The following is a 13,676-nucleotide window of genomic DNA, read 5'->3' on the forward strand; positions in this document are numbered from 1 at the left end:
TAATTAATTTTATATTCCTCATATTTTCAAATAAATTATTTTTAAATAAATATAAATTCAGTAACAAACGTTTTCATCATATACATCTATATGTATGCTAAATCATTATAAATTAAATATGTTTATAAAAATATTTATAAATATCTAATAAACAAAAGAAAATAATTGTATTCAATAACACAACACAATGAATATGTGAATAATTAAATATCCGTACTATGGTTATTGAATACAATTATCACTAAATTTTCAAAGAGATTAAAATAAATTTTCAAAACACAATTTTCACTATTTTGATATATCCATAATTAAATATTCGTACATGGTTCTATTTCAGTTATTCTAATAACATGGTTAACATCTTTTTCATATATAATATTACATGTATCTTTATACCCTTTCTCAAAACAAAACATGTATATGTGAATAAGAAGTAACAATAGTTTCATAATATCTATTTATATATCTTACAATATTTTAAGTTAGAATGAATAAGTTATTTCTTTTACATCGTGAAATCATTAGTTTTTTAAAATGTATAAAGAAAGAATTTTTTTTTAAAAAAAAATTTATAATAATTAGACAAGTATATAATTTCTAAAATAAATTGTTGTAAGAGTTATGACCCTTATTACTATTTTTAGTTAAAAATAAATTACACACTTAAAAGAAAAATTATACTTTTACTTGTCTGCCCCGTAGGGCGGGTTTACCCTAATAAATAATGTTTTAGAAAGACTATTTTATTTCAATTTACATGAAGTTTTGATATTTTAAGGTTAATTTTATTAAAAAATATTCAACCAATTAGATTTTACAGTCTCTTTTATAATTGTTAACTGATAAATGTAATTTTTTTAATTTCTATGTGTTACTACAAAACATCAAATATTATGAAACGGATAATTATTACTAAACAGAGGGGACTAGTAAATATATGTCTGTCTTATATTTATTGTTACAATATAAAGTTCAAGATTCGTGGTGTCTAGGAAATGTATTTGGGCTGAATTTTTCTATTCAATTTGGTAAATTTTCGAGCAAATCGAACTAATAGCCAATGACTGAGTAACCTAAACGAACTGAACCCCCACATGCCCACTTGTTGGATTTTTTTTTTTAAAAAGGGAGTTGGAAAATGTTTCCTCCACCAGTTGGTCCTTTGTTACTTCAATCATTCGCCATTGTTACTGGGGCTCATGACTCCTCTCTCTATCCATCCAATAAAGATTCCCTTTTAAATGCTTTGAAAAAACAAAAAAAATAGGGGAATAAAAATTATATTCTGGTTTACCAAATGTTGCATATATATACCAAGACATAGGGAGGGAGAGAATTAGAGAGAAAAGCGGTTCGGTAACGTGTGATCGTGAATGAAACAAAACAAAAGGTTTCTCATTCTTTTGTCCTCCTATGTCTTCTTCTTACTGCTTCCTCTGTTTAAAGTTTCGGTTTTTTTTTTATAGTTTCTGATATTTTTAAAAAAAAAGTTTCGATCTTTCAACCCTAATTTCAAACTGAACTTGCTCGTGATCGAATTGGTGAAAGTTGGTTTCTTTTCAATCATAGACTTGTTGGCTTGGCTTGGATGATCAATCACTGTTAACCTTCTCAGTGATTCAAATTAGGGTTTTTCTGAATACTGTTTTCCAAGCTTCATTGACTTGCTTCAGTTCTCGAAATTAGACTTTGATTAGCGTTTTAACCTCATCAGAATTATAGTTTTAGGGTTTTGTAGAAATTGAAAATTTTATTTTCCTCTGCTCATCTCTAAAGCTAATCAGCAAGGACAGTTGCATTCATCATCTTAATAAAAACCATTATTTTCATTGTTGTTGCAAATAAGAAGCAAAGAGTTAATCAAAGTGCAGGTTTCATTGATAATCATTCTTCACCAAATGAATATCCCAAATGGAAAATTCCCCAATGCTTCAAGTGATAATACTTCCTTCTTTTCCAGCTCTCTGCCTCTTCTTCCACAACAAAACCGTATGTACTTACTTAACCACAAACCTCCCTCTTCTTTCAAATTGTTATGTTCTAATCACTTATGCCTTCTTGCAGTCAATCCTCTTGATCAAATTGCTTCCGGGTTAAACCATTTCAATGATGATCATGACTCACATCCAATGGATGAGGAACAGCTTCTGGCTGGTCTAATGGATGAGATAAACTTAACTTCATTGCCAAATACATTAGATGACTCGGAAGAGTATGACTTATTTGGTAGCGGAGGAGGTCTTGAACTAGAGTCTGACCTCCCAAGAATGAGTTTTGCTGACTCCAAAACTGCAAATGGTTATTTCCAAAACGGAATGGGATCCGTTGCTGGCGAGCATCCTTATGGTGAACACCCTTCAAGGACTCTGTTTGTTAGGAATATTAATAGCACCGTTGATGATTCAGAACTCAGAGCTATCTTTGAGGTAACTTCTCCTCTTTTTTTTTGTAACCATTACCATAAATATAATGATTGGATCTTGGCAGCAATATGGAGACATCCGAACTCTGTATACAGCCTGCAAGCATAGGGGTTTTGTAATGGTCTCTTACTACGATATCCGTGCTTCGAGAGCAGCTATGCGAGCCTTACAAACCAAGATGCTTAAAGGGAGGAAACTTGACATACACTTCTCCATCCCTAAGGTTTTAAATATTCTTTCACTATCTTTTATTACATTACTATTTACACTTTGTGTTTTGATATATGGTAGTTTTTTTTTTTTTCATTTTGATAGGATAATCCATCAGAGAAAGATGTTAATCAAGGAACTCTTGTGGTATTCAACTTGGCTCCATCAGTATCAAACAGAGACCTCGAAAACATATTTGGAGCTTATGGAGAGATCAAGGAGGTGATGATGAGCTTTTGCTTGCTTTAGGTTTTTCTCTTTTAGAGGTTTGCAATAAATGGTTTAACGTTTGTGTAAGTTATTATTCTTGTGACAAAAAAAGCAGATAAGGGAAACACCAAATAAGAGGCATCACAAATTTGTTGAATTTTTTGACGTTAGATCGGCTGATTCAGCTCTCAAGGCTTTGAACAGGACTGACATTGCTGGAAAGCGTATCAAGCTTGAACATAGCCGTCCTGGTGGTGCTCGTCGCAAGTGAGTGTTTACTAACAAAACTAACTTTGAATAAAACTATTATGAACTAATATCATTTATGTTTCTGTTTGGTTTCTTCAGCATGATGTTGCAAATGAATCCAGAGTATGAGCAGGATGATTCACGCAGCTACCTGAATCTTGCTGACTCTCCTTTAGCCAGCTCTCCTGCTGGGAACTACTGGGGTAACAGCCCTGTTGATCATAGTCCTCTACAAAGTCTCAGCAGGTCTCCACTGAGTCCAACGCTTTCTTCTATTCTGAATTCTCAAAGAGTTAGCCACTTGGATCATCTGTTTCCAACGAGTCACAAAGCTTCTGCTTATCAGCAAACGCAGTCTTATGGTACTGCTTCCTCGTATGGTTCTTTGAACTCATTATCTGGATCAGAGTTCCCTAGCTCTTCACTCTGGCATATGAATCAGTTCCCTTCAAACGGAAAAGCTCACATGTTTCCATACTCGGCTCTAAACGGATCCAACCATGTTGGATCCGCACCGTCTGGATTCTTTAGGAGGTCTTCTGAGACTTCATCCATGGGTTCAGCAGCTTTCCGAGGAGCAAGTGGTAATGCAGCACCAAGAAACATGCGTGAAGCTGGCTCCCCAAGTTTCAGAATGGTTTCTTCTCTAAGACATAGTCAACTTTTTACGGGCAGTGTCTCTTCTTACCAGTGGCCTGTTGCAACAACGGCTTCAATTGACGGTTGTAACATGAACCAAGTGGACAGCAAGACACAGTTTCAGCTTGACTTGAGTAAGATCATGAGCGGTGAAGATTTACGGACAACCTTGATGATCAAAAACATCCCTAATAAGTAAGACTTCTTCTCTGACGACTTTGGCTATGCACCGATCATGATCCGAAATAACTCATCTTTTTTTGCTTGTTCTCAGGTATACTAGGAAGATGCTGTTAGCTGCCATTGACGAGACTAACAGAGGAACTTATGATTTTCTATATCTGCCTATTGATTTCAAGGTAAAGAATACCATAATGTGATTAATATTCTTTGATCTTCTCTCTCAATTTTTTCTTGTGTGCAGAATAAATGCAATGTTGGCTATGCGTTTATCAACATGGTGTCTCCTACTTTCATCATTGCATTGTACGAGGTACAAAAATGTTTGAGTATTGTCTCCTAGAGACTGAAAATATTGGGGATGAGTGAGTGCTTATGCTTGTGATATGTTTGATAGGCCTTTGATGGGAAAAAATGGGATAAGTTCAACAGCGAGAAAGTTGCTTCCTTGGCTTATGCCCGGATCCAAGGCAAAACCGCACTCATGGCTCACTTCCAGAACTCAAGCTTAATGAACGAAGACAGGAGGTGCCACCCTATTGTCTTTGATGGACCAGAGTCTAGCTATCCGGTAAACAGTATTTTATAACAAAGACATGATCATGAAATGATTTTTTTCTTCTGAAGTTTAACTGATGACTCATATATCTATATCTGACTAGTTCATCGTGGACATGGAGCATTCACAGGACCAGAGCACACATCGAAGCTGACATACAAATGAATCTCTTATTGCCTCTAGTTTCACACGTAAATATTCAGTTTCTAGGATGATGATGATGAATTGATGATGATGATGACGATGATGATCAGTCAAAAGTACTGTAAATTGATGGTTATGGTTGTCTTGGCTTTGCTTAATCATGTACATAGTAATGATTTGAGATACATCTTATTGATAATAAATAATGGAAGCTCTGTTTGAATGATACACTTACATTCAGACCGTACGTAGAAGGATCAAAATTCATCACATTTTATTATATATATGCTTTTGTAACTCATGGTTTCTACTATATGCTTGAACCAGCCTCTGTTCCTATGGTCTCAACACCTAACCTTGTCTTAACTTGAAGATCCACTTGAAAGAAACAACGTTCGTCTTCTCTAACATAACTCACACGACCATTCATCTGCTCCAGCAGTTTCCTTGAAAGCTTTAGTCCTAACCCATCAGGCGTGACCCATCCTTCTCGGGTCTCAAACATATCACTTAGCATCTCTGAAGGAAGTCCCTTTCCAGGATGTATCATCCTACCATCAAAACAACATCAAACTCTTAAGTTCAAAAAAAAACACAAATCTGCAAAACAGCTGCATTGTTTTGTGAAAACGGTTATACCTGAACTGTAGATGGATATAGCGATCATTGTCGCGTGCAAGCTTGTGGCCTGGTGAGATCTTGATTCCTACCCAACTATCTGGGAAGGGGGCATGATTCACAATGTTGCGCAGAAGATCAGCAAGAATGAGCTGAAGCTTTACTCTGTCACCATATAGAGGCAGAGTTTTGATCTCCTGGGAGACTTCAACTCTGAGTTGTGACTTCCTCTCTCTCAACATAATCATCACTTGGCTTATGATTGTGTCCAAAACACTCTCAAGTCGAAACTCCTCTGTCTCCATTTGCAACTTGCTGACAAAACACAAAATGTAAAAAAAACAACAGTAGATGATGAAGAAGATTCAAGATGTTATGTTTCTTTACCCTTCCTCAATGCTTTTCAAGTCAGTGTCTTCTATTATCGTTGCGATCTGCTTCTCACAAGCATCGCTGGTCTCCAGAAACTGCCTCTGGTTCTCTGAAATCTCCGAGGATTCAAGAAGCTTATGCGCAAACCGGATACCGTTGAGAGGGTTCTTGATCTCTTGCCTTATGTAAGCCAACTCGTTGAAACTCTGAGCGCTCTCTTTCACCTCTGGTGAGCTAGAACTCGATTCTTTATTGATAATCTGCAAGAAGAAGAAACATCCTATGACTTTCCCTTCCGTGTTCGTACTCTTGTTCGCCGTTAAGGATGCTTCTATGTACTTCCCTTCTTTACTAAAGAAACCAACAAGCGAACTCTCTGGAACATTACCACCACCAGCAATGCCTTGGTACAGAGAGATCAAGAACTTTGTGAGTGTATCTTGGCACTTCACTTTGCATAAATCTCCAAAGACTTCACCCGGTAGCATTCTCCCAATCACCTCGTGCTTCGACCACCCGGTGAGCTTCTCCATTGCTGCGTTCCACTCTGAGCAACGAGCGTTCTCATCAGATGCGAATATAGGTGGGATCAATGGGTTTAAGCTTTGGACAATCGTCTTGTAGTCTCCTTGCAGTCTGATGAACCTATCCGTTATTGCCTTCTCGCTAGTCATGTCTTGACCAACGAAGCAGACACCGACTATTTTCTCCGTATAGTCTCTACTCGTGCATGAGTTAACGAGAACACACACATCAGAAGAAGATGAATCCTTGTTACCAAACTTTCTCAGTTTAAGCATAACGTTCTTCTTCTCTTCACCTCGTAAGGCTTTAGACAAGACACTCTCAAGAGCTCCACGTGACTCCTCCTGAACAATCTCATCAGCAAGTGACTTCCCCATAGCTTCACCAGCTCCCAGCCCCGTCATCTCGGCGGTTTTATTATTCCAACCATTGACACATCCATTAGAATCAACACCAAAGATAGGCGCAGTCGCGGTTTCAATCACTCTAACCATCTCACACACAAAAGAAGTAAGCTCACTCGCATCTCTCCCCACCACACCGTTATTATTACCAGACGACAACACAACAGGCGTTGAGATAGTAAACGACTCTCTCATTATCACCCGCAGGGAATGAATCGCGTCGATCTCAGAGGCTTCCCACGGCAAGCTCCTGCTCTTTGCAACTTCAAGAAAGGCTTTAAAAGACGACCTCGGATGCATCCTTCCCGCATCATCCTTATCCTTGGGGAGATGCTTAGCTCCTCCCCATTTGATTGCACTAGCGGTATTAGACCTGAACCAAATCAAGTAGTCTTTCAAAGAGATCCCCGCCGCAGCCACGCCGCAAACCTTATCTCCGAGAGAGACAGCGCCAGGGTAACCAGCATCCACCAAACTATCAGTAGTCAAACCTGTAGACTCATCACCGTGATTCTCCACCAGCCAATCCACCAGGTCCTTAACCTGCGACTCGCTGGGAGTCACACCAACCAGCCAGCACTTCCCCTTGTAATACAACGCCGCTCCATCGCACTTCACGAGGTCCATAATGCCAGGAGACTGCGTCACGATAGCGGAAACAGTATCACGGAGAAGCATATCGCACAGCAAAGTCTGCGTCTTCATAGCCTTCTTCTCAGACAGCTGCGACGCTAACTGAAGCTCCATCTGAAGCTGGAGTCCAAACGCTTGCATCAGAAACTCGCAAGCGTAACGTAACGGGAAGGGCACGTATCTAGGTGAACAGTGGTGGCCCACCACTAACCCCCAGAGCTTGCTGGAGTTTTTGGTTTTAGTCACAATAGCAAGCGCGAGAGATGCAATAGAACCCATATTAGCCATATACTGAGTATGGCAGCTGTGAGGAGCTCTTAGTGTAGAGTTCACCAAACAAAGAGATCTCTTAAGCTCATCGCTCTGCACAACCTTAACCGGAGTGGCATTACAATCACAGATCATTCTTACACGGTTCTGTTTAAACAAGAACCGTGCAGCCTGCGGGATATCAGTCGCAGGGTAGTGCAAACCCAAGTAAGGCTCGAGATCAGAGCGTCTGATCTCCGAAACAACTTCGCCGTGATCATCTTCGTGAAACTGGTAGACCATAACACGGTCGTAGCCGGTGAGCCTCTGGACATCTTCCACAACGGTATCACACAAAGCACCAATGTCCCCTCCAGGAAGCGACTGGAGCCTGGAGATGGCTCTGACAGCGAGCTTCTGAGACTGAACGGCCCCGGCGAGAGTCAGAGCCGGGTCAGATGACTTGGCGGGCTCCAAATCAATCACAATCCCTGCATCAATCCTGTGAAGGATAGCGTAAAAGGGCTTCTGGGCCGTGGTGGTGGTTCTGGAATGAACTAGAACAGGGTTCATCAACGAGATTTCAGTAAAGGAAGCAGCTTTGGCCAAGGAAGCTCCCGAGGAAGGAGTGAAGAGCGACCTGGCGTCGATTCCGATCAAACCCTTGACGGTGAACTCGTTTGGTTGAGAGGTGGAAGCGAGAGAGAGGCCGAGGAAGTCGATGCAGTTGTCGCTGACGCCGAGGATCCTGAAGCTAGGCTCTTGGACGGCGATGAGGCAGCCGAAGGGCTGGACGAGGCCGCCTCTTTGGATGTTGGAGAGGTAGGCGGTGATGCGCTCGTCGGGGACGTTGTTGGGAGGGGAGATCATGGACTTGGAGTAGTTGAAGGACTTGCCGGAGTTGACTGAGTGGTCGAAGTCGGCTAAGAGGCCGGCGTCGACGGAGTATTGTTGAGCTGTGTTGGACTTTTGTGGTTGTTTCATGTTGCTTGCGGCTGATGAAGAGCTCTCGAATCCCATTGGTTTGGAGTGTGAGGAGTGAGGAGGAAGAAGAAGAAGCTGATTCTTTTATCATTTGCTAGAGAAAGTAAAAAAAGCTTTCTTCTTTTGATATTTGAGATTTTTTTTTTTTTTTTTAATTGTGTACTCTCTCAGATGCTTGCTTGCAATGCTTTTTTGCTACTCTGCTTGCATTCTCTTCCACACGTACAGATTGTCAGTGTGACCACCGATAGAACTTTCTTTATTTCTTTTTGGGAATTTACCGTGGATGACTACGAAAACTTATTTATATTTTTTATAATGGCTAGATTGCCCTTATTGTATTTTGCAGACTATAACCGATAAAAAATCCCTTACCTCTTTAACCATTTCTCTCTCCTTTTTTTTTCTCGTTTTGTTTTTTTTTTTTATTTTATTTTTGTTGAAAGTTCTTTTTCTCTTCTTTCTGATAAACTGTAACTTTCTCAAAAAAAAAAAAACTTTCTCATATAGGTTTTCAAAAGCGTTTTCTACTCTCTTTTTTTCTGTTCTGTTTCCAGAGCAACACGAGAAAAACAAAACTTGATTTTTGGGGGTTTGACTTTTTTTCAGAAGAATCAGAAAAATGATATTGTTGTGAGTTATCTCTATAGGTAATGGGGTTTTACTCTCATTTCCTTTTAAAAGGAGAATTATATTGTGATTTCTCTGTTTCTCTCGCTGTGTTTTGAACTGATTTTGTTTGTTTTAGAATTGGAGGAGGCAAGGCGTACTTCCATGGAGATGGAAGACATATGTAATGGTCATCTCTCTCTCTCTCTCTCTCTCTCTCTTTTTAATCTGATTTTTTTGTTCTTGGTAACAGCGGTTGTCGTGAGCAAGAGGAGACGTGTCGAGCTCGACCCGTCGTCACCGGTCTCGAGCTTGCCCCCGTCACCACCGGTCTCGAGCTTGCCCCGTCACCACCGGTCTCGAATTCGTCCCCGTCGTCATCGCTATGGCTGGTGCTGGGGATGGAGATAGAACAGAGGAAGACATCGAGAAGAGAGGCATAGGAAGAAGGAGGAGGCGGCAGCAAAGAGATTAGGTTTAGGGTTAATTAGATTTTGGTTAATTAGGTTTAGGTTAATTATGTTTTGGTTAATTAGATTTTGGTTTAATGTTTTTAATTATGTTTCTTCGTGATTTGAAGTACTTCAAAAATACCGAGTTTGTTTACAGATATCCAACATTTCTAATCTCGCATAACAAAATGATGTTCTTGGCTATTACAGATTTTAGTCGGATTATTTTTGTAATATCTGGATAAAAGCTAATACGTCCATATTGCTTCGTCTTTATAATATAATCATTATAATCAGGATTATCTATGTATTATTTGTTTACAATGCACATTAATATAAATATATTGCAATACCAAAAGACCAATCCAAAATTTATATATGACTTATTCAAATAGTAATAGCCAACGGTTTAGGATTAGGATTAAGGGTTTAATGTTTTTAAAATTTAGTGTTTAGTGTTTTGATTTAAGGTTTAAAATTTTTCCAAAGATTTATGGTTTACCCAAGGGTTTAGGATTTAACCTAGGGCTTAAGATTTATGGTTTAGGGGTTTAGTGTTTTGTCGATGGCGCTAAAATATTTAAAAAACATTTTGCAACTAGTAAGTTAAAAAAAAAACATAATATAAATGGACAATATTTTGTTTGTTTTTTTAAAAGATATTGAGTATGAACTATTTTTCAAAAAAGTAAACAAAATAATTAAAATTTGCCAAATTATTTATGTTTTTAGAATAAAAAAATAGTAGTACTTGCAAAAAAAAAGTTAAAAGAATGTTTTTAAAATAATTTTTAATGTCGTCAGCAATACACTAAACCTTAAACCCTTAATCATAAACCCTAAATCCTAAACACTAAACTCTAAACTCATTAATAAACCATAAACCCTAGGGTTTAGGATTAACGGTTTAGTTTTTTTCAAGATTTAGTGTTTATGATTTAGGGTTTAATAATTATCTAATAGTTTATGGTTTACCCAAGGATTTAGGGTTTAGTATTCAGGGTTTAGAGTTTAGTGTTTTGCTGACGGCGTTATTGTACCCAAATTTATTAAAAAAATTACACACTTTTCCAATTGCCTGGTTTAGACTTGTTTTCTCAAGTACGTCGTCATGATATAATATTCGGAAATTAAATGTCATATCCATCTCAACATATTTTTATATGAAAAATCTATTTATTACTGGTTTCATTGAGTTTTTTTTGGGTTCACTCCTAAGATAAACCGGTAGGTTTACCAACCAATTGTATTTTTTATTTTATATTCAATATCTTCTAAAAAAGAAACAAAATAATTAAATTTGCCAAGTTAAATTATGTTTTTAAATAAAAAGTAAAAATAAACCCTATAGCGTCTAGGTTTAGGGTTTTGGTTTAGGGTTTATGGTTTGGATTTAGGGTCTAGGATTTGAGTTTATGGTATATGGTTGGAGTTTACAGTTTACGGTTTGAGTTTATGGTCTAGGATTTAGATTTAAGGTATACGATTTGGGTTTAGGGTCCAGGATTTGGGTTTAAGGTATATGGTTTGATTTTAGGATCTATAGTTTGAGTTTAGGATTTAGCACTGATATGTGCAATTGATATAGTATAGATATATGGGTTTAACACATCTAGTGATTTTGATGAGTTGTAAATTCATAATTGAGCTTATTATGATCACTTTATATTGCATTTAGGTGTCTACATTGCATATATTTATTCATTTATGCGCATTAAGGTTTGGAGTGCCTCATTGGAAGTTTTGGGCGACATTGGAAGGTAATTGTTGGAAATCAGATACTTTTGGGGCAAATGTCGCAATTTGGGAATGTTCGCTTGGGTTAAATTGCACAATCAAAAGTCTAGGGGTTGAATCGTCACGACATATATGCACTTTCAAGAGTTTTGGGGTCAAAGCGTGAATAGCATAAAGATTAAGGGCCAGATGTGCAAATGGTCTAAAAGTCACCATTGTTGATCCGACCAATGTTCTCTTCGATCTGAAACGCCTCGACTTGATTCCGACAGCGAGGCTTGATCCCGACGGCGACGCGGTGGAGCTGAGCAGGGCGATTCCAGAGCTTCCGCGGTGGATTGAGGAGAGCTCCGACTTAGAGCCGTGACAATTGACGAAGATGGAGATGTTCTGAAGAACATATAACTCTAATTTCAATCGAACGATTCAAAATTGTTCTGATATATATAAAGAGGAAGAACATAATATAACAACATTTTTTTATTTGCACTTTTTTTTTATGTCGTTGTCAGTGTCCAAATGTATGCATATTGTGAGAAGATGACAACATTACCTGCTAATGGATAAGGTTATTTGATTCAAAGCAATACCGTGGGTTAATAGAGTCATTTTAGCCTTCTGTATCACCTTGTTCTCAAATTATTTAGTAAGATGCACACTTTTCCAATTTCCACACGAAATTTGTATATTGAGCTAATTAACCCTTTCTTTTTCCCTTTGTAAATAAAGTTCGGTTTGATTCGGTTTACTTTAAATATTTATCATTCAAACTATGGCTTACAAAAAAAAACTATATGGTAAAGTATTATACAGACAGGAAATGTCTGGTACGTAAAGTGATGATTATATGGAGGAGGATTGTCGGTTTTATCAATCAGCATTTATTATGAACGTTACCAAACTTGGTGATGATGTGGATGAATAAGAGAGAAGGGCAGAGAGTGTGGATGGTATTGTAAATGAAATCATGGTTGAGGACTCTCTATCAATGATTATGATGAACTAATTAGAAGACTTGTTAATGTTGTTCAAAAAAAAAAAAAAGACTTGTTAATAAGCAACCGGTCATAGGATTCTATGTCTGTCCTCTTGCGGTTTGGTGGGAACTATCAGGGTCGGCTCAAAAAATAACGGGCCCTGTGCCATTTTTTTTTTAATTTGGTGAATTCGAAGTTGAAAGTTCAGTCCATGTAAAAACTAAAAAAATTAAAACCCTATTGAGTAAAGAAAAATTGACTAAAACTGTAATAACTAAAAATTTAGGGCCCTAAAAGGTAAAGAAATTTTAACTATAAATGTAGGGCTCTGTGCTGTTGTACTCTGTGCACTCCCCTAGAGCCGGTACTGGGAACTATCACCATATATCAAGAGCTAGGTAAGCATTTGAATAGGACGCAAATCTACTCCGACGGTTACGGTTACAAGTTAGGTTTCATTTGAAATCATGTTTTACGTTTGGGCAGTAATTTCTGTTTCACTTTCCTTTCTGTAATTTTACAGTTTCCTTGGAAGGAAATGGAGGTCCTCCATGTACTTGGTCATTCAATTACACTAGACTGGGACGACACAATCACCATAGTGCTTGTTTCTAATCAAGTTAGACTTGACATAATTCTACTAAAACTGTTGTTCCAAGGAGTAGTTACTCGATCAGGAAAGAGAGAAATTCTAGAAGACATGGTAGAGTAGGCACTACGATGGATGTTATTGCTCGCGCCATTGATAGATCAATCTGAAACCGCATTTTATCTCTGCAGTACACTAGAAATCACAAGCTTGAAAGGTTGTTGCGAAAGATGGTTTGTAGTTAGCTCTTGTTGACACAATTATATTCTCCTATCATTTTTCAGATTAGCTATCTGCCTCTTTTTATAGATAGACCACAGTTTTACCTTGTAAATATTTTCCTTATATTTTGATCAATAAATTTGATATTCCATAAAAAAAAAATGCAATTTCACAAAACTAAAAAAAAACATTTTTCATTTTATATTGAATATTTGAATTAATCATCAATTGGAGAGTTTTCAATAAATTAAAAAAAAAATCACAAAAAATCTTTATAAGAGCTTTGACAAACAATAAAAATTTACATAATTGGAAAAGAATTATATTCTATGCCTTTTTTCTTCGTAATCTTTTTAATTTGGTAGACTCAAAGTAGATGAATCTTGTAACTAGGTCCAGCAACGACATCGTTATCTTCCCATCATTCGATCACTAAAATTTAAAAAAACTCTCAGATTCTTTCTCTCCACGCGTTAGAATCCGAATTGTAAATCTCAATTATAATTTCAATGGAATCTCAGACAACAACTTGTACTTCTAAATATGTAAATTACTTTCATCATTATCCAAACATTAAACCGAATATGTAAAATTATTAAAAATACCTTTAAAAAGTAAATAACCTACCAAAATATTATTAGTTAATTAACAGTGCTTATCTCCAAATTAACATTTTTTCCATTACATTAGT

At 37.3% G+C, this 13,676-nt stretch overlaps 2 protein-coding genes and 1 long non-coding RNA gene across 4 annotated transcripts; 2 read left to right on the forward strand and 1 right to left on the reverse strand.

Moving 5' to 3' along the window:
• The first annotated feature begins 1,344 nt into the window (after positions 1–1,344).
• On the forward strand, positions 1,345–4,842 carry LOC111215170 (protein MEI2-like 3). Its single transcript, XM_022718520.2, has 11 exons — positions 1,345–1,390; positions 1,872–1,989; positions 2,065–2,426; positions 2,488–2,646; positions 2,739–2,855; positions 2,959–3,110; positions 3,192–3,926; positions 4,006–4,090; positions 4,156–4,224; positions 4,309–4,482; positions 4,574–4,842. Exons 2-11 carry the CDS (start codon positions 1,899–1,901, stop codon positions 4,622–4,624), a joined length of 1,995 nt encoding a protein of 664 aa, XP_022574241.2. The 5' UTR covers positions 1,345–1,390; positions 1,872–1,898; the 3' UTR covers positions 4,625–4,842.
• On the reverse strand, positions 4,788–8,628 carry LOC106391876 (phytochrome E). The gene is made up of 3 exons (XM_048745463.1): positions 5,620–8,628; positions 5,254–5,547; positions 4,788–5,165 (listed from the first exon to the last, which is right to left on the reverse strand). Exons 1-3 carry the CDS (start codon positions 8,433–8,435, stop codon positions 4,925–4,927), a joined length of 3,351 nt encoding a protein of 1,116 aa, XP_048601420.1. The 5' UTR covers positions 8,436–8,628; the 3' UTR covers positions 4,788–4,924.
• A 169-nt stretch (positions 8,629–8,797) lies between these two features.
• LOC125580641 lies at positions 8,798–9,636 on the forward strand. 2 transcript variants are annotated; one of them, XR_007318375.1, is made up of 3 exons: positions 8,798–9,049; positions 9,148–9,198; positions 9,262–9,636. It is a non-coding gene; the product is annotated as an uncharacterized LOC125580641 (long non-coding RNA). The 2 variants fall into 2 exon arrangements; XR_007318376.1 differs by having other exon boundaries at positions 9,148–9,192.
• Positions 9,637–13,676: the final 4,040 nt, after the last annotated feature.

The sequence above is a fragment of the Brassica napus genome, chromosome C1 (assembly GCF_020379485.1).
Source record: "Brassica napus cultivar Da-Ae chromosome C1, Da-Ae, whole genome shotgun sequence".
Classification (NCBI taxonomy): Eukaryota; Viridiplantae; Streptophyta; class Magnoliopsida; order Brassicales; family Brassicaceae; genus Brassica; species Brassica napus.